The sequence below is a fragment of the Mangifera indica genome, chromosome 19, assembly GCF_011075055.1.
Source record: "Mangifera indica cultivar Alphonso chromosome 19, CATAS_Mindica_2.1, whole genome shotgun sequence".
NCBI lineage: Eukaryota > Viridiplantae > Streptophyta > Magnoliopsida > Sapindales > Anacardiaceae > Mangifera > Mangifera indica.
In genome coordinates this window covers 3,822,948-3,847,615 of record NC_058155.1, presented here as the reverse complement: position 1 = coordinate 3,847,615, position 24,668 = coordinate 3,822,948, and the positions used below count along the sequence as shown (strand labels likewise).

The 24,668-nt window shown below is 34.2% G+C and overlaps 2 protein-coding genes and 1 long non-coding RNA gene across 4 annotated transcripts in view; 1 reads left to right on the top strand and 2 right to left on the bottom strand.

Moving 5' to 3' along the window:
- LOC123203465 (disease resistance protein RPV1-like) overlaps positions 1-24,668 on the bottom strand; it is a 68,304-nt gene that overhangs the window by 2,805 nt on the left and 40,831 nt on the right. The window contains exon 2 of the mRNA XM_044619817.1: positions 65-149. Within this exon, the coding sequence (XP_044475752.1) occupies positions 65-149 (85 nt within the window). The remainder of the gene's footprint in view (positions 1-64; positions 150-24,668) is intronic.
- Positions 13,570-22,832, top strand: LOC123203229 (toll/interleukin-1 receptor-like protein). The gene is made up of 2 exons (XM_044619504.1): positions 13,570-14,123; positions 21,975-22,832. The coding sequence occupies exons 1-2, from the start codon at positions 13,657-13,659 to the stop codon at positions 22,294-22,296; spliced, it is 789 nt and encodes a 262-aa protein (XP_044475439.1). The 5' UTR covers positions 13,570-13,656; the 3' UTR covers positions 22,297-22,832.
- Positions 15,736-21,365, bottom strand: LOC123203233. Of its 2 annotated transcripts, none has more exons than XR_006499248.1 (3): positions 21,302-21,365; positions 15,982-16,307; positions 15,736-15,896 (listed from the first exon to the last, which is right to left on the bottom strand). It is a non-coding gene; the product is annotated as an uncharacterized LOC123203233 (long non-coding RNA). The 2 variants fall into 2 exon arrangements; XR_006499247.1 differs by lacking the exon at positions 21,302-21,365 and adding an exon at positions 16,435-16,676.

Below are 24,668 nucleotides of genomic sequence, written 5' to 3'. Positions count from 1 at the left end.
CATACTTTGTTTGAGTTATTAAACAATAAAGATATATTTTTTGTATCTTCATTGCTACTCCAACCAAGTTCTTATTATTGCTAGAAGACATATCATTCAATCTCTCCAGAATATATTCAATAATTGTCTCTATAAGTTTCGATTCAGGCCTACATTAGACAGAAAAGGCAAAAACAACAATAAGCTAACCAATAAATTAATGAAAAGGAGAAAAAGACAAAGTCTGATTCCAAGAGCCCAATTTTGGTTTGGACTTTCCAAGGAAAGCTTTTGGCATATATTATATGAAACTAACAGAAATAAAACTTTTTTCGTGAAACTGATTATAATTTGGTTATCAATTAAAAATGCTCTTTCCAACTTCTGATCATTTAATTTTGTTATTATAAAAACACTCGTTCTATAATAAATTTACCAAAATGGCATATTATATATATATATGTAAAATTGATTTTACTTACAACATAAAGTCAACAATGTTACTTCAATAATAAATGGTATACCATGAAAATCTCAAAATAATTTGACTGATAAATATAGGCCAAAGGACTTATTCTTACCCAAAAATTGTTGTTTTATCAAATTTTCATCTTTTAATTTAAAAAACCATTTTACTCATCCATGAATTGTTAATTTTATTAGTTTTAAAGACAAAATCGTCATTTTACTTGTAATATTAAAAATAAATTAAAATTTTATTTCTTTTTTCCTTCATAAACCCTAAAAACTAACAATTTACCCCTTAGACCAAGTTTAAGAAAACAACAGTTTCCCCCTTAAGGTTTACTCTTCAATCTTTGGTCACTCCTTCAGCGGTCTTCTCTCCCGACACTTCTTCTCCCTCTAGCAGCAGTCTCTATTCTTATCATCTCTACCTTCGGCAGTCCATTGAAGCTAGGAAGACGAAGAGTTTTGTCGGGAATGCAAGATTTCAAAAATAAATTAAATTTAAATATAAATATGCTGGTGCTGGTGCTGGTCTGCCACCTATTATCTTATTTGAACCCATTTATCATTTTTTTTCTTGATTAAAGTTTTATTCCTTACAAAATTTATTAAACCCTTGTATTATGATTGTCTAAAAATCTTATGTCCCTTATAAACATAAATCCTAATTCTATCTTCAAACAATTAAAATGGAATTTTGTTAAAAAATATAAAAGAAAAAGCGTTCACCTGATGGAATTTGAATCAAAGCCAGATAAATTGGCTGCTTCCGTCAAAGCATTCCTCCATATCTGCAGTATCTCTTTCCTCTTGCTATATCTTACTTCATGCTTACGAAATGCATCTCCATAAGTCCCTGACTCCTTACATTTGATGGATTTACATGATAGAACACTGGAATCACAATCTGACCGAACATTCTCTTGCAATTGAGGATCTGTACAAGCTCTTGGAGGCACCATGTAGAAGATGCATAACCCTTAGAGAAAATAATAATTGAAATCTTTGATCCTTCAATTGCATTCAAAAGAGATGGTGAAATCTCATCTCCTCTTACAAGTTCACCATCGATGAAAGTAACAATCTTTCTCCAACACAAAGCTGCATTGAGGTGGCTGGTGAAATTGTCTCGAGTGTCCTCACCTCTGAAACTGAGGAAAACATCATACTTCACTTGAGAAGATGAAGAAGAAGAAGAGGCCATCGCAGTTGACTAAAGCAACAAGACTCCTTGTCTTTTCACAGAGTTTGAAGTTTATTTATCTTTTTTATGGGTTCAATATCTTTGCTTTTGCTTCTTCTCAGGAATTTCTTGGAAATGGCTCGCAATGGGTTATTTATTGTTGTGATGAAAACTAGGGGTGTTTAAAAATTTCATAACCTTTTGTAGTTATATGACCGAAATTTAAATTAAAAAATATTATTGTCCTTGTTACGCATTTGATGACTTTCCACCGTAACATTTTATGGGGATATTAATTAAAATAAACACTAATTTTTTCGTGTAAATCTTTTTAAGCAAACTTACTATGATTTTAATTTTTTAAACAAATTTAATTTTGTTTTTAATAATACCCATCTTAGTTAATTACGTCACTCTCTCGACTAATTACATTAGATTCATTATAGATTTTTTCTTTAATCTTTTAGCATATTATGTTTGGTGAGCTATGATTCGAAGAATCAAAAACTTATTTGAAAACTAATCAATTTTTGTTCTAATACAAATCAGAATAAAAAGATGAACATAAGTATGAAGAATGGTGCGAGTGCGAGTAGGTGCGTACAGGTGCATTCGAGTGTGCATGGGTGCGTAGGGCGTGGACAGGTGCAAGCGCATGCATATGGATGTGCGTGGATGCGTGTAGGTGAGCACGGGTGTGTATAGGTGCATATGGGTGTGTGTAGGTGCATGCTGATGTGCAAAATGCAAAGAAGTGCGCATACCCATATAAGTATTTTTAAATGAAGCCCTTAATATTATTGGAATTTTACAAGAGGTCGAAAAAAATGTTATTTTAAAAAAAACTATTTTTGTAAAGAAAACAAAATGGTTAAATTACGATAAAGAAATTCCAGAAATTTTTCTTGTTGCTTTTTTTTTTTTTTTATCTTAGGTTTAAATTAGTTGGTGTTATATATTATTTAACATTATATTATGAATGCATGCAATTAGATTATGAGGATGAAGTTAATATTTCATTAACTATAACTACCATTATGAATTTAATTAAAGAAATTTATGCTGAATATTCATTAATTTATGGTAACTAAGGTGATTCTTTTTTCTCTCTATCATCTATTGCTCCATCACCGACCCAAAATATTAGTTATGGTGATCATATTATGATGCAGGCTCCACCTTAGAGCTTGATATTTATTTAAGTACTACTTATGAGTTTGGTGATAGCAATATAGGTAATGACTTTCCAGTTCTAGAATAGTGGAGTTAACATACATCAATCTTTCCAATATTAGTATCTATTGCTAAACAAGTTCTAGTAGTACCGACGTCAACTGTCGTAGTAGAACAAACTTTTAGTCAAGGGAGCAATATATTGGATGAGAGACGATCAAGTTTGGCTCCCGAATCTATTGAAATTCAAGTATACGTTGATGATTGGACAAAAGTAGAATTACGCCAACAAGATATAAAAGTAGACATAATGAAGAACCTTTTGATTTAACTATGGATAGTTCGATGACGAGAACTTGAAGTCAAGATAGCGAAGGTGAATGATAAGGTAAGGGGGTTACTACCGGCTATCGAATACATAAGAGAATTACATAGACTTTGATTCTTTTAAACCCCAAAAGGATACATAGAAAACTTAACTGAAAAATTAAGTCCAAGCTTTTTTTTTTAATTTTTAATTATTATAATTATTAATTAAAAATAAATTGGGGTCATGAATCAAACTGACGATTCAATGTTAGTTTCGAATCAGGGCTATGAATTAGAACCGTTGGTTCAATGTTGGTTCCAAATTGGTTACAAACCATCATGTAACGGTTCTAGTTTAAGGTTCTTATTTTTTTGAACCGTGAACTAGTGGTTTTGAAACAAAACTAATTGTTTATGAATTGTGGTCAAGTCTACTGTGCAGATATGCACACACCCTTGCTCACTTTTGTTATATATATATACACACCCACGCGCTTTCGTGCCCACGTGTACCCATACGCACCCATATGCATCCATATGTACCCGCGTGCACCCACATGCACCCGTGCACACCCTCATGCACCTATACGCACTCACACACACCTACATGCACTTATACGCACCCCACGCCCACGCATATGCACTTGCATGCACCCATGTGCACCCGCACTCACCCACATGCACCTGTGCGCACTCGCACATATCCATAGCACTTGCACACACCCATAGGCACCTGTACAAATTCATAAGCACGCATATGCACCCGCACACACCCGCACGCTCCCGTACGCACTCGCACACATCCATACACACCTACACGCACGCATATGCACCTGTGCCCACTTGTACGCACCCATACGCATCCGCATGCACCCATACGTACCCGCACACACCCATACACACTTGTATGCATCCATATGCACCCATATGCACTTGCGCACATCCACATGCACCTATATGCACCCGTACTTATTGCACGCACCCATAACCACCTGCATGCACTTGTACCGCCCATACGCACCCGCGCACACCTGCTTGCACTTGCACTTATGTTCATCTTTTCATTTTGATCTGTTTTAGAACAAAAATTGATTAGTTTTCAAACAAATTTTTTGTTCTTTGAATTGTAACTTCACAACAAGGTTATCAAGATCAAATTTCAAATGCAACAATGGGAAGGGGAATGATCCCAACAAGGGCATCTTAACTCTAAGAAATCAAATTTAATGTTGTCAAACCATGAACCTTATTATAGTAACTTAAGTTATTTACAATCAAGGATCTCATATTAGCCATTTTTGAGAAAGCATGAGGATTTAAGTGTATCTCTCATTTCAACTATATCAAAGAGCATGTCTCTTATTTTATTAGTTCCTTACAATCAAAATAAAAGGACAAGTTAAGAGCACAATAACATGATAGACCTCCCAAACCTGAAACCCATTACTACATGAACTATTCTATAAAGAAAAATGAAAGAGATACTCTACCAGTTCAAATATGTCAAGATATCCCATATACTATAACATACAAATTGAAAGTTAACGCCATGTATATTTACCAAATTTTGTTTCAATACAGAATAAACATCTTCATGATGCCACAATCGACTGTGTTGGCCAAGTTTATTGACAAACTCTCGTTGGACAACTTTCCAACCCATTTCTTGAATCAAATCATGCATTCTTATTGTGTTATGTGAAATAGTTATAAGAGTTTTATCAACAAGAACACTTATTCCAATATGTGAACTGAAACTATCAACTAGATATTTATCTCATCCTTTATAGAAGCATGTCATAACTGATCTTACGCACTATTTGGATAACCTCATTTGAAGATTTTTTTAATTCATTCAATACACTTTCCCATTCATATATTTCTTTACCAAGTAAAATTCATCAATTGGATGGTTTCGTTTGAAGGCATGAGGTTTAAAAAGTTGAAATGATTCATCATTACATAATCCTTCAACCTCATATATGGTTGAATCATTCAGTCCGCAATTTTTAAGAACTTGTTTATCCCTTGTTGTTATCATGATTGAACTTCCAAAACCCAAGTTTTCAAGATCTCTAATTAGTTCTTTTATTTATTTCAAATATGTCACATCGTCAAAAACAATAAGAGCATTTTTACATCCAAGCCTTTCTTTTGTAAATGTAAACCTCACATCAAGGTGTTCATTTTTTAATATTGCAGAAAGTAGTTCTTTTTGCAAATGACGTAATTGATTTTTATTTGATGCTTCCCTCACATTTTGAATAAAATGTGAAGCTTCAAATTCACTTGTAATTTCATTGAAGACTGCATCAGCAAAAGTTGTCTTACCTATACCACCCATATGCCAAAGTCCTACCTTGCATACTTCAGTCGACCTATCAAACAATAAGATTTAATTTTCTGGATCTTCATTGCTACTCCAATCAAGTTCTTATTATCGCGAGAAGACAACCCAATATAAATTAATTTCAAATCATATCAAATTGCTCTGAACTAAATTTTATATAAAAAACTCAATTTTAACTTTTTTTTTTTTGGATATAATGTTGTATAAGTTCACGAGTTTATGGATACCAAATAACATAAATATGGGTTAAATTGGGTACAATCAAACCCAGTCCACTTAGCCCAATCCACATGATGTTAAAGGGTAGGAATGGATGATGTAACGCTATCAGCCTTTGTGTTATGGGATTATGTGGCCACTAATAGTGGGTTTGTGTCATCATCAATTCTAATTGATAGTGGACCATAATTTAGTTTAATATTAATAGGAAAAAAGAAAACTATATATATTTCAGGCCTACATTAGAAACAAAAGGTAAAAACAAGAGTAAGCTAATCAATAAATATATGAAAAAGAATTAAAGACAATTTTTCATTCCAACAGCCCAATTTTGGTTTGGACTTTCCATGAAAAGGCATATATGCAATACTTGAAGAAATTTTAATTTTTGTTAAAGAAACTGTTAATAGTTTGGTTATCAATTAGAAATGCCCTTTCCAATTTCACATCGTTCTTGTTCTATAATAAATTGAATTTAAATATGAATATGCTTCTTATTAGAACCCATTTATCATTTTTTTCTTAATTACATATTAATTCTTTAAAAATTATTATTAGATAAAACAAAAAAGAATTGTATACACACCCTACCAGAAAAAAACCCCTGTGCTATTATTTTCTAAAAATCATACGCCCTTAATTCTATTTTCAAACAATTATAGTGAAAGAATTAAATCAGTTTCAATTGCATAATTAGATTTATAAAAGTTACATTTGAATTTTATCTTTCATAATCGAAAATGATTTTCATATAGAAGAATTATCTCATAGCCACATAAAATGTATTAGTTCGCGATACTAAAAGTATATTTATCAAAATCTAATAATATCAGAGCAAAAGCATTCACCTTGTGGAATTTGAATCAAAGCCAGATAAATTAGCAGCTTCCGTTAAAGCATTCCTCCATCTCTGCAACATCTCTTTCCTCTCCCTGTATCTTACTTCATGCTTACCAAATGCATCTCCATAAGTCCCTGATTGCTTCCTTACATCTGATGGATCGACATGATAGAACACAGGAATCACAACCTGACCGTACGTTCTCTTGCAATTGAGGATCTCTACAAGCTCGTGCAGGCACCATGTAGAAGAAGCATAACCCTTAGAGAAAACGATGATTGAAATCTTCGATCCCTCAATCGCATTCAAAAGAGATGGTGAAATCTCATCTCCTCTTACAAGTTCATCATCGATGAAAGTAACAATCTTTCTCCAACACAAAGCTGCATTGAGGTCGCTGGTGAAATTGTCTCGAGTGTCCTCACCTCTGAAACTGAGGAAAACATCATACTTCACTTGAGAAGATGAAGAAGACGAGGCCATAGCAGTTGACTTGAAGCAACCGGACTATTTGTCTTTCGCAGACTTTGAAGCTATTTTAATTTTTAATTTGGGTTCATGTTCAATATCTTGGCTCTTGCTCGGGCATTTCTCGGAAATGGCTCGCAATTTTTAAATCTATGCGTTTGACTGAATAAGGTGATTAGCGTAAATTACAAAACACGATTCACAAGGGTTATTAGTAAATGGATCAAAATTAAGGGGTGTTATTATTTCACTGTCACTTCAGGGGCTAAATGGTAATGACCAGCACATTACATTTGAATGCAAGTATATAATAAACTTTAAATTCATTTACTACAATGAAAAACACAATGATAAACACATATATGGAAAATACATAGCACATACTGACGAGATTTTTGGCAATTTAAATCATCTTTCAATGATTAAAATAGAGAAAAGATTAATATATCATTTCTTATTATGTTTTATTATTTATAAAAATATGAAATATGTAAATATTATAAAAATTAATTAATTTATTAATTCTTTTGATGCAAAATACTGCTTTCATAAATAAGAGAAAATATGAACTACCAATCAGACATAAGAGATTTTGAGTAGTGCCACTTTAAGGGCAAGTGACGACACGAGGCCATTGTGACAAGATGACAAAGATTTAAGCAACATTAATAGATGAGCACAAAAAGAAAATTTTTTAAAACTACATGTTTTAGGAAGCTTTTAGATTTAAAGAAGTCTTGGTTTAATGTAGCACTAACACACTTTGTTTTATTAAGGGAGATTTAAGAGTATATGTAGACTTCTTAAAGTATATGGGCATGATTGATGCCCATACGATGGCTTCGCCCTCGACTTCGCTGAGCAAATTTTCATCTATAGATGTAGGTGTTCAATCGTGGACAAATGATTTGCCACCCACATATGAGGTTGAGATAGATGGCTATCAACCTTAGACCTTGAGCCAACAACTGTTGATGAGAGTTAGCCACGTATGCTTTCCATTTGGGAAAAGCGTGTATGGGGCTACATTGATACCCTTATCGCTAAAATGCATGGCCGAGTTACTCAGTTGGAGGTTTTGATAGCATCTATCATTAACGTTTTCACTGCAGATAAGGTAAATACGGAAAAATTTTTCCGCCTTTATGAATTGTCCAATGTAGTGGTTTGATGGGTTTCCATAGTGTTTTTTCAATTTGTTACAAGATGTTGAGGCTGTTGTGGGACCACTGTCTGAGGTTCCCTTGACCGTAGGTTCTTCAATTGATGATGTAAGCACAATAAAGTTTGTTACTTTGTACTTGCTTATTATATACAAATATTTGGATTGGCTATATATTTGTGTAACACTCAAAAGCATATTTTAGGGGTAAATTAGTCTTTTACACTTATTTATGTGCTTGAGTATTTGTGTTTGAGTTGAAATGAAAGTAAATTAATTTTATAATTTTAAGATGATAAACGGATGTGATAGGAATGCCCATACATTGCATGCCACGTTGGGCGACGAAAAATGACATCTATAGATTGACATCTCCAAACTGATGTCTGATGAAAGTGGCCACTGACGACTGAAGATCGGGCAACAATAGGAAAGGAGATAGTCACTAAAGAGATGTAGAAAAAAATTTAAAGGGAAAAGGTCATTTTTTAAACTTTGTATAAAAAAAATTATTGAATTTTTAAATTAAATAGGATATATGATAAAATTTTAGTTTTTTAAAATATTTTTAGTTGAATAATATTTTTACTTTTAATTATAATAAAAAATTTTAAGAAAATGGTGGTTATTTAGATTTTTAAAATTGTAGAGTAAAAGGCTACGGTAAGCTAAACTTTGGATGGAAAAAGTGCTTTGGCCCATAAAAAAATACAGGCACTTGCAGTCCACTATAGTTGATAACAGAACACAGAATCTCAGTCCCGTAGCCTTACTTTCCAAATCCTGTGAGCAGACCGAGAACTTCAAAGAGTCAGATTGTTTTCAAGCAAGTACGATGGGTGCTTCTTCTCTAGAGAAGTATGATGTTTTTCTTAGTTTCAGAGGTGAGGATACTCGCGACGGTTTTACGAGCCACCTGAATGCAGCCTTGTGTAAGGTTTGATGTGATATGGGGCCTAAGATTTGATATGTCTTATATAAGAGAGATACACTTAAATCCTCATTCTTTCTCACAGATTGATAATCTAAGACTCTTGATGGGAGAGGGGTGCAAAAATAATAAAGTGCATGGTTTTGAAGGCCTAGAATTTGATTTTGTAAAGCTAAGATGCATCTATTTGGATGGTTACTTTTGCACATCATTGCCGTTGAAGTTCTATCTTGAGAACCTTGTTGTACTTAATATGCAAAACAAAAATCTTGAACAACTATGGTCTGGTATCAAGGTAGATTTTGGTTTCACATGACATTTTTATTTTATAAATTTCAAATATTAGCTTTTCTAATATGCGTTGGCCGTTTATTTTTTTGTTACAGAATCTTGCAAATTTAAAATACATTGGCCTGAGTTGCTCTGAGCATCTACTTAAAATCCCAGAATCTTGCAAACCCAGTATCTTGTTAATTTAATTAAATGTAGCAGCTGACTTCCTTAAATCAATGTTTTGCTCCATGTGGCATAAGGTGTGGCACTCAGAAAAGATTCATCACCAGGTAAGTGCTTTGTAGCTAAATTTCCATGTTGTTGAAGCAATTTTCATGCCAAGCCTGAGAAATACAAATTCTGGTCTAGAAAAAATGGTTTAAAATAAAATTTGCAGAAGCTGTGTAATATTCAGTGGCCAAAAAAAAAAAAAAATTAGCATACAATCCAGCAATTATAATCGAATTTGGGAAAGAAACGCCAGAATCATCACTAAAACGTGTTAAATCTGCATTATAGTTCAAGTAACTGTTGCTGAATTGCAATAAATATTTAATCATCTTCTTTTGGCCATCTCGAGCTGCCTCAATCAAAGGAATTCTTTTTTCATTATTTGAACCTTAAATTAACGTTTTATATCTTTCATCAATATCATGGAGGCTGCTAGGAGATTTCCCACAATTGCAGCAATGGTTCTGGTTATCCATTGGTCACACAAGAATGGTATGTGAGGCTTAATTTGTTTGTTTTATTGGTTGGTTCTTTCATTAATTTTGCCTGATTTAGAGTTGATGCCTTCATCATGCAATGGCGGTTTGTTTGTTATGTCCATTTGTACCGATGCCTTTGATTGGTGATTCTGTATGTAGCATGGAATCTGAACTAGTTGTTTCTTTAGGTATTTGCAACTAACTGGTGCTAATATAACTTATCATCGTAACCACGGCATTGTTATTAATTTTGATTTTCTATATATATGAACATGGGAAAGTCCATGTTCTCTATATATGGAATGTTGATAAACTTTTACTTGTTTCCCACTTGATTGAGGTTCTGTTTTCTAAGCATGGATTCACAAGTGTCACATTTTGGCTGACTTATAGATTCATAAATGACATCTACCAATTTCATTGTTCTTTTTGCTGATTTGTAATTATCATGGTTGCCATTCACCTGATAGTGTCTGCAGGGCCTGGGATTGATGAATCAAACTCGTAATCTAATTTGACCGACCATGTTGTTCCTGATGTTGCTAATATTACAGAGCATCAGTGTCCTTGATTTGGTAGTTTCAGATTTCTGGTCATATTGAGCTAATTTTATCCAATCCTTTGGACCATAGTTAGGTCACTATATAAAGGAAAAGAATTACTGATTAACAGCGTACTCTCCAGGTGGTTTTCTGATACATTTTATGATTGTTTCTTTTTCTTCAACAGATTTGCTCCATATGTTGTCAACTATACCATTACATGCATTAGAATGGATTATTATTGATCTAGATTGGGATCCACAGATCAGACAACGTCTTTATTATTATGTGAAAGTGCATGTGTCCCGTGCATTTCTATTAGAAACTTAAAACTAGATAGATGTCTGGAGAATATGGGGTCATATGATCTATTACTGCTCTATTTTATATTGGTTTCTCTAGCACTTTTTCTATTACATTCATATCTCCTGGTCTCTCTTGTACGCACAGGTAAGTCGCATGTTTGTTGAAATTGATTACATACCAGAGAGGAAAAATGTTGAATGTTTTGCTTCTCTTTATGGTTTCTACCATGTAAGTTCTTCCATCTGTAGTAGTCACTGCATTATTGTTCATTTACAAGAGTTTTTTTTATCTATTCTTTGTTGTGAGATAGAATCGTCTGTGAATACTGAATTCATGTTACATAAAAAACACTTATGCCATTTACATGACGCTGCGTGGTTGAGTGAAATCATAGTTTATATAATTTGAAACTTCTGCTATTTTACGTGAAGCTTCTTGATTGACTAAGCATCTCTTGGTCAGCCCATCTTCATGTGTATACATCTTCATGTTATAATTATTAATTTTTTTAATTTTTATGATTTTGACAATTTCAATATAACATATCCTATAAGTTTTTAGTGTTCAAAGAAAGATAAGAAGGGTTGCAGGGCCAAGGGGCTCTTCACAAATCGATGGAAGGAAGTAACAAATGATAAGTGGAAATTAATTAGTGTTCTCTTGTAGAACATCAATTTAATGTACATCATATTTTGGAATATGGAGCTAATTCTGAGTTTCTATAACTTGCATTAATTTGATGGAAGAGTATATCATCCTTTGCACTTGTATGCGGAATTATATCAATTTGATCCTATATTTTTCATTTAAGTGTAATTCCAGATAACCTTTACATAAAAATCTTTCTAAGAATATTTTGCATTGGGTGAGTCATCGAATGAATTTGAAGGTGACAAAGGAGTAGATGCATTTTGGCCATTTTGTATATAAATACATTAATGGATATATAATATTTTGCTATTACTTAGTTATTAGTGGATTTATAGCGGTAACAATTTGATATTAATTATTGTCTTTTTACTTTCTTGAAAGATGTTTCATATGAATTGTTGGATCTCGAATATCAATATAACTATTTATTTTCATTTAAAATTGGAATTCTCAGCCCTGTTTCATATACATATGGATGAAAATTTTCGTCCCAAATACATCACATAAACAAAAAAAAAAAATTATCATCAATTCATCACATAATCAAGAATGAAAAATTTGTTCATAATCTATTATATAATTAAAGATAAAAAATTTAGTTTCTAATTCACTATATTATCAAGGACAAAAAAAGTTATCTACAATTCATTGTATAATTAAGGACAAAAAAATTTATCTCTGATTTACTATATAATAAAGGATAAAAAATTTTATCTTGTAATCACCATATAATGAAAGATGAAAAAATTTATCTTTAATTGACTAAATAAACAGTCACGAAAAATTTTATTCCCAATTCTTTGCAAAAATAAGGATGAAAAATTGTCCCTAAATGTTTTCTTTTTAAGACAAAATAGAATTATTTAAGAGGAAAAATAATTCATTTATGGCAAAAATTTTCATTCCAAAATATGTACTATTTCATTCACAATATCTAATTATTAATTATTATTTATATTTTCGTAGGCATTATCCTTTAGTAATGTGCATTTTTTGATGATTTAACCTTTTGTTATAATTAACTTCTTAGAACGAATTTTTTATTTTTTGGGATGAAAATTTTCATCATCTTCTATAAAATTTGTTGTAGTGTAAGACCACACAATTCTTACCAAATATTTTTTTTTTGATAAGTAATTTTTCTAAGATTTCACAAATATGATAGAAATTCAAATCCAAGTCTTCAAAACTTGTACCAAAGATTACACAACATTGAAACCTTGCACTAAAGGTTACAGAACAATAGCATGATATCCATTTCTTACAGCAAAAATTACACTATAGTGGCGTTTTGCACCAAAGATCACACATTAGTGGCACGATATTTATCTCATTCTTATGGCAAGATCATAAAGCAATGACATATATTCTCTCATCACAAGTCGCAACAATGACTATCATCCTTCCTTATCATGCCATAAATCACACAACGTTAGACACTTTCATGCATTTGCATCAAAGATCACATAACAATGACTATTTTTTGTAACCTTATGCCACAAATCATATATATGGTAGCTTGTTAACCGGCTTATTAATCGTTTCTATACAACTTATGACCTATGAAACCTCCATTCATTTGATATATTGTGCCTTAGATTACACAACTTCATAAACTTATTCTCATCAAATTGCCATATTTCTCAATATAAAAGGCTTTACCGAAATGTGATTGAATAAATTATGGAGTTGTGTTTACTTTTTCTCAGTGTTTTGGATGGAGGAATTCCTACCGTATTCTCGCTCAATCTCTGTTCTGTACGTTGTTTGCATATCTAATTGCTTCTTAAGTACAAATCTTGTGCCCTTTGTTAAGGAGGGAGAATTTCGCTGCGTAACAAAAGTTAATTACATTAAAAAAATAATTTATATATAAACTATTATTAATCCACAGATTCAACAGGTCGAATAAAAAGCGAAAAAAGACGGTGAAAGTTAGTCAAATAAAAATAAAAAAAAAGGTGGCACTTTCACCCCACTATCATTGATAAAAGAACACAGATTCTCAGTCGCGTAGTCCTACTTTCCTTTTCCAAATCCTGTGAGCAGACCGAGAACTTCAAAGAGTCAGATTGTTTTCAAGCAAGTACGATGGCTTCTTCTTCTCTAGTAAGGTATGATGTTTTTCTTAGCTTTAGAGGTGAGGATACCCGTGATGGCTTCACGAGCCACCTGAATGCAGCTTTGTGCAGGAGAAAGATTGAAACTTTCATCGATTACAAACTTAAAAAAGGAGATGAGATTTCACCCTCTCTTTCCTGGGCAATTGAAGGTTCAAAGATTTCAATTATCGTTTTCTCTCAACGCTATGCTTCTTCTAGATGGTGCCTCGAAGAACTTGTAAATATCCTCGATTGCAAGAAAATGAACGGTCAGATTGTTATACCAGTTTTCTATCGTATAGATCCATCAGATGTAAGGAAGCAAACGGGGAATTTCGGAGATGCATTTGCTGATCATGAAGAACGATATAGGGACAGACCAGAGATGTTGCAGAGATGGAGAAATGCATTGACGGAAGTCGCCAATCTGTCTGGCTTTGATTCAAATGCCATCAGGTGAATTCTTTTGCTTTGATATTGTTTTAAGTTTTCGGGTTTCTAATTTTTAATTTTTAATATTTATTTATGAACCTCCAAACGCATATTTCAGTAATTAGACAAATACATATATCATATACTATTTTGCTAATTTTATCGATAATAAATATATTTATGATAGTACAAGTAGTAAACAATCTAGTTTGGAAAGAGGCTTTTTAAATTGATAACCAAACAGCAACCAGTTTTTCGATAAAAGTTAGTTATATTTCTTCTAAGCTTTATTGTATAAGCTCTCTATATGTGATAGGCTCTTCTTGAGGTCTTGACTAGGAGTAAGCCAGTTTGGGTATCTTATAGAAATTGGAGAAATCAGAATTGATTGATTTTTATAAATAAGAACTGGAACTTGAAACCTATAAGATCGGTTTTTACTCAAAATTGGTCTTATGAGTTTCAAATAGATTTTGATTCTTACCCAAAACCTGTACTTTATATTATATAATTATACGGTGAATTTGTGATGCCAAAAAACAACAAAAATGAAATCATATCTAAACAAAAATGACTTCACACCTTAGGATCATAAAAAGGGTAGAAAATAAAAGCCAATAAAATAAATAAATGAATTGTTGAGGAATTGGAATTAGTTACCAGAACTTCAAGAAGGAAAAAAGACAAATCAAAATCTACAAATGAAAAGAAGAGAGTGAGATGTTCACATGGTATAGCAAAAAAGATAGGCTCAGTTATGATTTGAGTTAGGCGAAACATCTTGGACCATATAACAATGTGTATTTAAAAAAGGATGATGAGACTTTTAAAGCGTTCTTAAAAATAAAAAACAGTGAGCTATTTTTCAGATAAACTATTTTTTCCAGGTTAGAAAAAATTAAAAACAGTGACAAATCAAATGGTATAGAGCACCACAATGCCCTTTTATTTCTATATTTTGGTTTCGGTTCTGGTTCCTTAGGAGATGGAACTGAAACTGGTCGGTTCCATCAAATTGGAATAAGAACCTATTCAAAATTAATCGATTTTGGGTAAGAACCAAAACCAAAATTGGGTATCCGTTGATTCTAATTCTAGTTCGATTTTTTTTTTTCACCCCTAATCTTGATCTAATGGCCCTTATATATAGCTACGAGATGGAATCAAAATATAGACCAATCATTATATGATGTCTATTGAAATGCTTGGATTGTGTATTCAAATAAAGATGGTAAATTTACTATATTCTTTAGCTTTTGTAACCAAATAAATTATAAATTAAGCTTAAGATGTAATTATCTAAGTTAAACTTATTTATTTACATTAGGTTAAAAGAGTTAAGATTTAGTCTATTTACAAAGTCCCACCTATTAACTATTAAAAATTTAAATATTCATCTATCATTTAATTATATTAATATATTCTGTTAGTTTAATTGAATATTATTGATTCACCCCCCTTTTTTTATAATGACAAAAAACCTTATAATAGTTGAAGTCTCTGCCCTGGTGATTGAACATTGCACTTTTAATCCTGCCGTCACCATCACTCTTGCGATTTTCCACCGCTTTCCATGGTGGCAGGTAAACAGTTGAGCTGAAAATAAAAAATGCTTTTAACCTAGAGAGATATACCATGTTTATAATTCTCTTAATCTCGTCACTGATGAAACCCACTTTAATTAACATATAATCTTCTTAATTAACAAAGAAATATTCTGTTTTCATTTTGAAGCACTCCCTTTCCAGTCTCAGTCTTGTTGACGCTCTTGGAACAGATACCAGGGAAAACTTGCCTCTGGTTTGAAAAAAAAAAGATTAATTGATTCCCAATTTAATCAGAAAAATGAAAGGAAAATTCACAGAGGCATTTAAACAAGCACCTTTGAGACAACACTTGTTAAGACAATTCCCACCACACCTGCTGCTACGACAAGCACCCTCCTCCGTCTCCTCCCTTTGGTAATTCGAAACAACGGTTGGCACTCTCTTAATCCTCAACATCTTTTCAGTCTTTCTTGTAACAAAAAACAAGCAAAATAACTGATGGGGTTTCTACAGTTTGAAGCATCTGGAGAAATGGCATTTTGTCTTCTAAACTTGCCGTACAGAAGTTTGTAGCTTCTTCACCTTTAAATTTTAAGGCCTCCGAGTCGATAAATTCTTGTTCTAACTCTAAGCACTTCACATTCAAATGTTCTCCCAAGAACTGTACGAAAATAAAAAAAAAATTAGGGAAACGAGACCGGCTGAAGTGAATGGAGGAAGAAAAGGTATCAAATCACACAGAAGAAGAGAGACTAAGATCAGAATTCAGAGAGAACGAAAGAACATACAACACCCTTGTTTGCAACTGAAAACCCATTTCTCTGCATTAAATTCTCCCGCCTTAAGTAGGTGCCAACGCATTTATTATAAATTGGAAAACATCACCGTTTTTTATTGCAAAAAAACAACTCAATCTACGATATCATATCGCATCACCTACTAAGTCCAACCACGTCGTTTTCGGATCAACCAACTCCTCTTCTTCTTCTCTTTCCCTTGTACCAGACTTTATCGCCACTTGTTAATGCAATTCAATTCATCGTGCAACAAGTTCCCCCTCCTAGCTTCCTTGCCCTCAAGGGGGAAGCTTGAAAACCGTTGACGAATATCATCAGCGAACTTCCAAGTAGTAGTCTCCTTGGGCTCCCCTTGCCACTTAATTAGCAGCTTGGCAGCAGCGACATTTCCACGGCAAATCAACTTCCTGTCGAGAATGGTTTGAGGAACACGAACTTGTAGCTGAAGTTAGAATGGAAGAATAGGGGAAGCAACCACTCTGGAATAAGCAGGACGCAACAAAGAAACGTGAAAAATTTTGTGAATTAAAGTGTCAGGAGGCAATTTCACTTTATAAGCCACTTTGCCTACAACTTCCAACACAGGAAAAGACCCATAATACTCGGGGTGAAGTTTCGGTGCACTCTAATGCATAGAGACTTGCCGGTAAGGCTAAAGTTTGACATAGACCATATCCCCACTTGATACTGTCGATCTATGCGTTTGCCATCAACCATATACTTCATACGATGTTGAGCCTGACACAGGATGGTATCCTCCCTCAATCGCAACATAGTGTCCACCTTAGCCACCGATGAATCTTTAGGGAAATAGAGAATATGAATGGGAGATGGATAGCCATACAATGCCTCAAAAGGACTCAGGTTAATGCTGGTGTGGTGGCTAGTATTATACCAAAATTTAGCCAGGGATAACCAATGAAACCATGTATACAACAAGTCCCTAGCCATACATCAAACATAGCTCTCCAGGCACTGATTAATAACTTCAGTTTGGCCATCTGTTTAAGGATGGTAAGCCGTAGAATATTATAAACTAATTCCTTGGAGTTGGAAGAGCTCTTGCCAGAATTTGCTAAGAAATACAACTCCTCTGTCACTAGTAATTGTGTGAGGATTACCGTGTAATTTACAAACATGGTCAAGGAAAAGTTGAGTTACAGCTTGCACAAAGAAGGGATGAGGGAGCCCCATGAAGTGGGCACATTTGGTGAGCAGGTTGACCACTACTAGAACAACATTGTGGCCTTGGGACTTAGGCAAGCCTTCCACAAAGTCCATAGTAAGATTGGCAAAAACTCCCCCAGAAATTGGAAGAGGCCATAATAAGCCTGGTGAAGCAACATTTTCATACTTATATTGCTGGTAGGTGGTGCACCTTTTAATATAATTTCTTACACTCCTCCACATGCCTTTCCAATGAACCACTGAAGCCAGCTTCTTTGTTGTAGCTGCCACACTAGAATGGCCTCCAACTATAGAATCATGGAATAACAAGAGAAGTTGGTGTTGAAATTACAGAATATTGGCAACTACAGGTTTTCCTTGACAATGTAGTTGTCCATTCCTCCATTCATACTTGCTGAAAATAGTTGGATTAGTAGACTTGGCCTTGATAATAGCTCGTAAATTTACATCCTCTTGCCACCCTTGTTGAATTTGTGCCATTAATTCCTCAGACAAAATCACAAAAGTCAAATGATTGAGCTCCCTAGCAGTACACCTAGAAAGAGCATTCATAACAACATTCTCCTTTCCTTTTTTATACTTGATTTTGATAGTTAAACTGCATCAACTTGGCCACCCAAGCTTGCTATGAAGGTGTGGTAAGTTTCTACTCAATGAGGTATAAAGGCTTTGATGATCAATATGAATAATGAAATGTTGATTGCGAATATAGTATTCCCATTTACGGATTGCGAAAAGGATGGCTAACATTTTTTTTCTCATAGGCAAACAAAAGTTGGTTCTTTAAGGACAGGGGCTTGCTAATGTAAGCAATAGGATGCCCTTTCTACATAAGGATAGTGCCAGTTCCCTTAATAGAAGCATCAATTTCAATTAGAAACTCTTTAGCTAAATCTGGAAGGCCCAAAACAAGGGTTGTGCATAGGCAAATTTTACGTTGGTCAAAGGATTGTTGAGCTGCTGCATTCCAGGAGAAGTTATGCTTTTTCAAGAGGTCTGTAAGGGCCTTGGTTGTGGCCTTATAGTTTCGAATGAAATGTCGATAATAACCTGCTAAGCCGAGGAAGCGTTTCAATTGCTTCAGAGTTTTTGGCATTGGCCACTCTTAAATGGCCTTAATTTTCATAGGACCAATTTGAACCCCTACTAAGTTGATAATGTTACCCAAAATAATCTATGTGAGAGGCCTTAAAAGTGCACTTGTTGTGCTTTGCATACAATTGGTTCATCTCTACTAGTTATATGACATTTTCCAAGTGCAATAAGTGATCACCGTTGCTGGAACTATGCACCAGAATATCTTCAAAAAACACGAGTATAACTCTCTAAAGATGTGGCTTGAAAATGCAATTCATTATTCTTTGAAAGGTGGAAGGTGCATTGGTAAGGCCAAAAGACATTACCAAGAACTCATAGTGGCCTTCATGAGTATTGAAGTCTGTTTTTTCAATGGAGGATGGATGCATCCTAATCTGCTAATATCCAGAGCGCAAATCATTTTTAAAAAAGATAACAACCTTCCCAAGTTCATCCAGCAGTTCCTTAATCAAAGGAATTGGATAGCGATCCTTAATGGTAGCTTGATTTAAAGCTCGATAGTCAATACACATACATCATGTTCCATCTTTTTTCTTCATCAAAACTACCAGGCTTGCATAAGGGCTACTGTTGTCCCTGATCACACCAGAATCTAACATTTCTTTTACCATTTTCTCTATAGCATTCTTCTGGATTCCTCCACATATGTAAGGTTTAAGATTCAAAGGTTGAAAGTCTTCCTTTAAGACTATTTTGTGGTCCTAAAATCTCTCAAGTGGTAGCCCTTTTGGTTCTTCAAACACCTTACCATATTTTGCTAACAACTGCTGCAGTGCATACCATTTTGCTTCCTCATTAGCCACTCTTAACTCATACAATTGCCCTTCCACATTTGCATCTGTAGTCTACAACAAGTGAAGAGAAGCAAGCTGATGCTGCTTGAGTAACAACTTAATCAGCTGATGCTCTCCTATCAACCTTAACCCTATCTCCCTTTCACCTTGCAGATGAAATTGTTGTTATCCCATCGAAAATTGCATAGTTAACTCTCTAAAATTCCAGACAATATCCCCTAGATCAACTAGCCGCTGGGCCCCTAATATGAGATCATAACTATTAAGGGGTAAAGTGTAAACATCCACAAAAAAAGTCTGACCTTGAATCTTAACTTCAAACTTTTCACACAAAGTAATAAAATAGAGGTCTTGGCCATGAGCAATTATGACTCTTACTCCCTCTATTGGCTTCAACAAACACCTCAGTCTACTTGTAGTCTGAATTCGTAGGAAGTTATGAGTACTTCCTGAATCAACCAAGTTATATAACTGCTTCCTTCCATGTATTCCTGTTATTCTCATGGTCTTTGAACCAACAGAACCCTGGAGAGCTTGTAGAGATAATTGCATCAAGCTCTAGTCTTCCACATAAACCTCTTGTTCCTCAATTTCATTATCTTCATCCTCCCTTGCCTCATCCTTTAACTAAAGCATAAATGCTTGCTTCTTCTGACACCCATGGCCAGGAGTGTATTTCTCATCACACTAGAAACAAACTCCCTTAGCTCTTTTCTCATCAAATAGATTGCTGGAGGATGCCTTAGAGCTAGCATGTGCTTGTGGTTAGAGTTTAGGCATATTTGGTGTCGACAACAAACTAATAGAGGAAGCTAATTTTTGGTAACTTGGACTAGTGTTAGGGTTGTAATATGAAGGCTTAGGTATGGGTGGTATGTATAGTGTACAAGTACTAGGCCTCAACTGCTCCTTAATAGCAGCGACTGTGAGCTCCTGTATTTTGGCTAGCACATTGCCTTTGACAATGTAATAAGGCGAAACATTCGTATAGACATTTGCAATGAGTCTACCAAACCAAAGAGGAAGAAACTCAAGGCCTTATCCTCCCTAATCCTAGCCCTAGGGTACAACTTGTCAAACTCATCTAGATACTATTGTAACGATGCTCCCTACTTAAGATTGCGCAAATCAACCAATGGATCATTGTAAATGTAGTGGCCAAACCTAGTTCTCATGGCTGCTAAATATTCCTCCTATGTTATCATCATATCAGCATGCGATTTCATAAAGCCCTGGTGCCATTACATAGCACCATTCTCTAAATGCAGAGCCACAATTTTGATTTTATCATCATTCACAACACCGTCCACATCAAAGTAATATTATACCTTTGCAATCCAATGATTGAAATGGTCACCATTAAACCGAGGGAAGTCTAAGTGTGTTACCTGCTCCCACGGCGACCAGATTTCAGACATGATCTTCGAGCTACTTCCTTCCTCTTTGCGACTTGCTGACTGGAAAACAACTTCCGTTTGCTGAAGACTTAATCCTCCAATCAACCTCCGAATTTCTGCTATTGAGTCCTTTACGAACTCCTGTTGTTTTTTCTCAGACTCTTGGACAAACGCCTGTTGTCATTTTTCAGAATCCGATAGAAGCTGAGTAACCAGCTGCATGATAACCCGACGTAACTCCTGTGCTCGTGTCTCTGCCATAATCGAAACTAGCTTTGGTACCAATGATGCCGGCTGAAGTGAATGGAGGAAGAAAAGGAATCAACTCACACAGAAAAAGAGAGACAGAAATCAGAATTCAGAGAGAACGAAGGAACATACAACACACTTGTTTGCAACTGAAAACCCATTTCTCTGTATTACATTTTCCCGCCTTAAGTAGGCGCCAACGCGTTTATTACAAATTGGAAAACGTCACTGTTCCTTATTATAAATTACAGAATAACAACTAAATCTACAACACCGTATTGCATCACCGACTAAGTCCAACGACATCGTTTTTGGATCAACTAACTCTTCTTCTTCTTCCCATTCCCTTGTACCAGACTTTCGCGCCACTTGTTAATGTAATTCAGTTCATTGTGCAACAGGAAATTCTTAGAAGCAAGGAAAAGTACAACATTCACTTATCCAAAAAAAAAAAGGAACAGTACCATATCATGGATTGAGTAGGTAGTTTCAATTTTAACAGGGGAAGAGAAAAAAAAAAAAAGGAAATACGACAACAAGCAGAAGAACAATTAAACTATTATGAGGGTATTTTTGTCATATATTTTAATTTACATTTGAACTAACAAAATATTCTAATAGAATTGGATGATGGGTAGGAATTTAAATTTTTGAAAGTTAGTAGGTGGGATTTGTTAATTGGCTAAACCTTAGGTGGGAATAAGTCTTTTGTACAAAATTGGGTTATTGGAATTTGGTCGTTATTTCTTTTTCGGTAATTTATTGATTAGCTTATTATTGTTCTTACCTTTTCTTTCTATTGTAGGCCTGAATTGAAACTTCCAGAGACAATTATTGAACATATTTTGAAGAGATTGAAAGATATGTCTTCTTGTGATAATAAGAACTTGGTTGGAGTAGCAGTGAAGATCGAGAAAATTAAATCTTTATTGTTTGATGGGTCGACTGAAGTATGCAAGGTAGGAATCTGGGGTATGGGTGGTATAGGCAAGACGACTCTTGCTATGCAGTCTTCAATGAAATATCACATGAATTTGAAGCTTCTTATTTTATCCAAAATGTTAGGGAAGCATCAAGTAAAAATCAACTACCCCATTTGCAAAAAGAACTTTTTTCTGCAATGTTAGAGGATGCACACCCCAATATAAGGCTCACATTCACAAAAGAAAGGCTTGGACAAAAAAAGGTTCTTATTGTTTTTGATGATGTGACAAATTTGAAACAAATAAAAGAATTAATTGGAGATCTTGAAAACTTGGGTGCTGGTAGTCGAATCATTATAACAACAAAGGATAAACAAGTGCTTAAAAATTGTGGATTGAATTATTCTACCATATATGAGGTTGAAGGATTGTGTAGTGATGATTCTTTTCGACTTTTTAAACAACATGCCTTCAAACAGAACCGGCCAATTGATGAAGTTTACCTGAATCTTTCAGAAAGAGTAATAACTTATACAAAAGGTTTGCCATTAGCTCTTGAAGTCCTAGGATGCTTTCTACTTGATAAAGAAAAACTTGAATGGGAAAGTGCACTGGATGAATTAAAAAAATCTCCGAATGAGGTTATCCAAACAGTGCTTAAGATAAGTTATGATGGATTATCTGATAAAGAGAAGACTTTATTTTTAGATATTGCATGCTTCTTTACAGGATGGGATAAATATCTAGTTAGTATCTTGGATTCACATAGTAGAGTATGAGTTCTTGTTGATAAAGCTTTGATAACTATATCACACAACACCATAAGAATGCATGATTTGATTCAAGAAATGGGTTGGGAAATTGTCCGACAAGAGCCTGTCAATAAACTTGGCCAACGCAGTCGATTGTGGCATTATGATGATGTCTATCTTGTATTGAAAAAAAATATGGTAAATACACATGATATTAACTTTCAATTTATATGTTATATAGTATATGGGATATCTTGAAGTATTTGAACTAGGAGACTATCTTTTTCATTTTTCCCATAAAGAAAAGTTCATGTGGGGTTTTGGGTTTGGGAGGTACATCATGTTATTGTGCTGTTAACTTATTTTTTTGATTTTGATTGTAGGGAACCAATAAAATAAAAGGCATGCTTTTCGATATGGTTAAAATGATAAAGATACACTTAAATCCTCATGCTTTCTCAGACATGGTTGATCTAAGAGTTCTGATAGTAAATAGCTTATATTCGAGATGCAATAATAGGGTTCATGGTTTTGACAGCATTGAATTTGATTTCTCAGAGTTAAGATGCCTCTACTGGGATCATTACCCCTTCCCATCGTTGCCTAAGAAATTTGATCCTGAAAGTCTTGTTATACTTAAGATGTGTAACAACAATCTTGAACAACTTTGGACGGCTATCAAGGTATGAAAATTTTCTTATTATAAATTTTAAATATTGTATTTTCTAATCTGTATTGGTCATTTCCTTTTTTGTTACAGGCACTTGCTCATTTGAAATACATTGATCTAAGTGACTCAGATCAGCTTCTTAGAATCCCAGACCTCTCAGAGGCTCCAAAGCTAGAGAGCTTGATTTTAGAAGGTTGTATACGTTTGTTTGAGATCGCTCCTCTATCTCGGAATCTCAATAAACTTGATAATTTGAATCTAAGATATTGGAAGAGCCTTATCAGCCTTCCAAGTGGTATTCAATCAAAGTCCTTAAGAGTTGTTATTCTCTCTAACTGTTCCAAGCTCAACACAGCTCCGAGGATATCATGTAATATGGAAAGATTGTGTTTGGATGGAACTGCAATAAAAGAATTATCTTCTTCCATAGAATGTCCTTCAAGGCTAGTTGAACTGAATCTTAAGGACTGTTTAAGCCTTGAAAGTCTTCCAAGCAGTGTTAGTAATTTGAAATCTCTTCGACGGCTTGACCTCTCTAGTTTGTCAAATCTAAAGATTTTACCAAAAATCCCATGCAATATAAAAGAGTTATATTTAGATGGAACTACAATAAGAGAATTGTCTTCAACAATTGAGAATGTATCTAATCTAGAAAGACTGAGTCTTAGAAATTGTTCAAGCCTTGGAAGTCTTCCAAACGGCATTTGTAAATTGAAGTTTCTGAATCTAGTTGTTTGAAAATTGATAGATTGCCCAAAGACATAGGAAATTTAGAAAGTTTGGAAGTGCTAGAAGCTGATGATTTGAGAGAACTACCTTCATCAATAGTACGCCTGAAAAACCTTCATGATTTATCTTTGGAGAGATGTAAGAGTCAAGGGCTGGGACGTTTTCTATCACCTATTTTATCAAATTTCCTACTTTTAGAGAGAATAAATTTGAATCCCTGCAATCTCTCAGAGTTTCCATATAATATTGGCCAGTTGTCCTCTCTTATGTTCTTAAAATTAGCCGGAAATAATTTTGAGACTTTACCTACAAGCATCATGAACCTCTCCAAGTTGTCACATCTCAGCATAAGGTTTTGTAAGAGGCTTCATTGCTTGCCAAAGCTGCCATTTAAGATGCAAAATGTAGAGGCAGATGGTTGTGAA

Bases quoted from the DNA above. Each gene is read 5' to 3' on its own strand.
- LOC123203229 (XM_044619504.1), top strand. From the start codon at position 13,657: ATGGCTTCTTCTTCTCTAGTAAGGTATGATGTTTTTCTTAGCTTTAGA. The intron at 14,124-21,974 runs GTGAATTCTTTT...TTTCTATTGTAG, and splicing joins TTTGATTCAAATGCCATCAG to GCCTGAATTGAAACTTCCAG.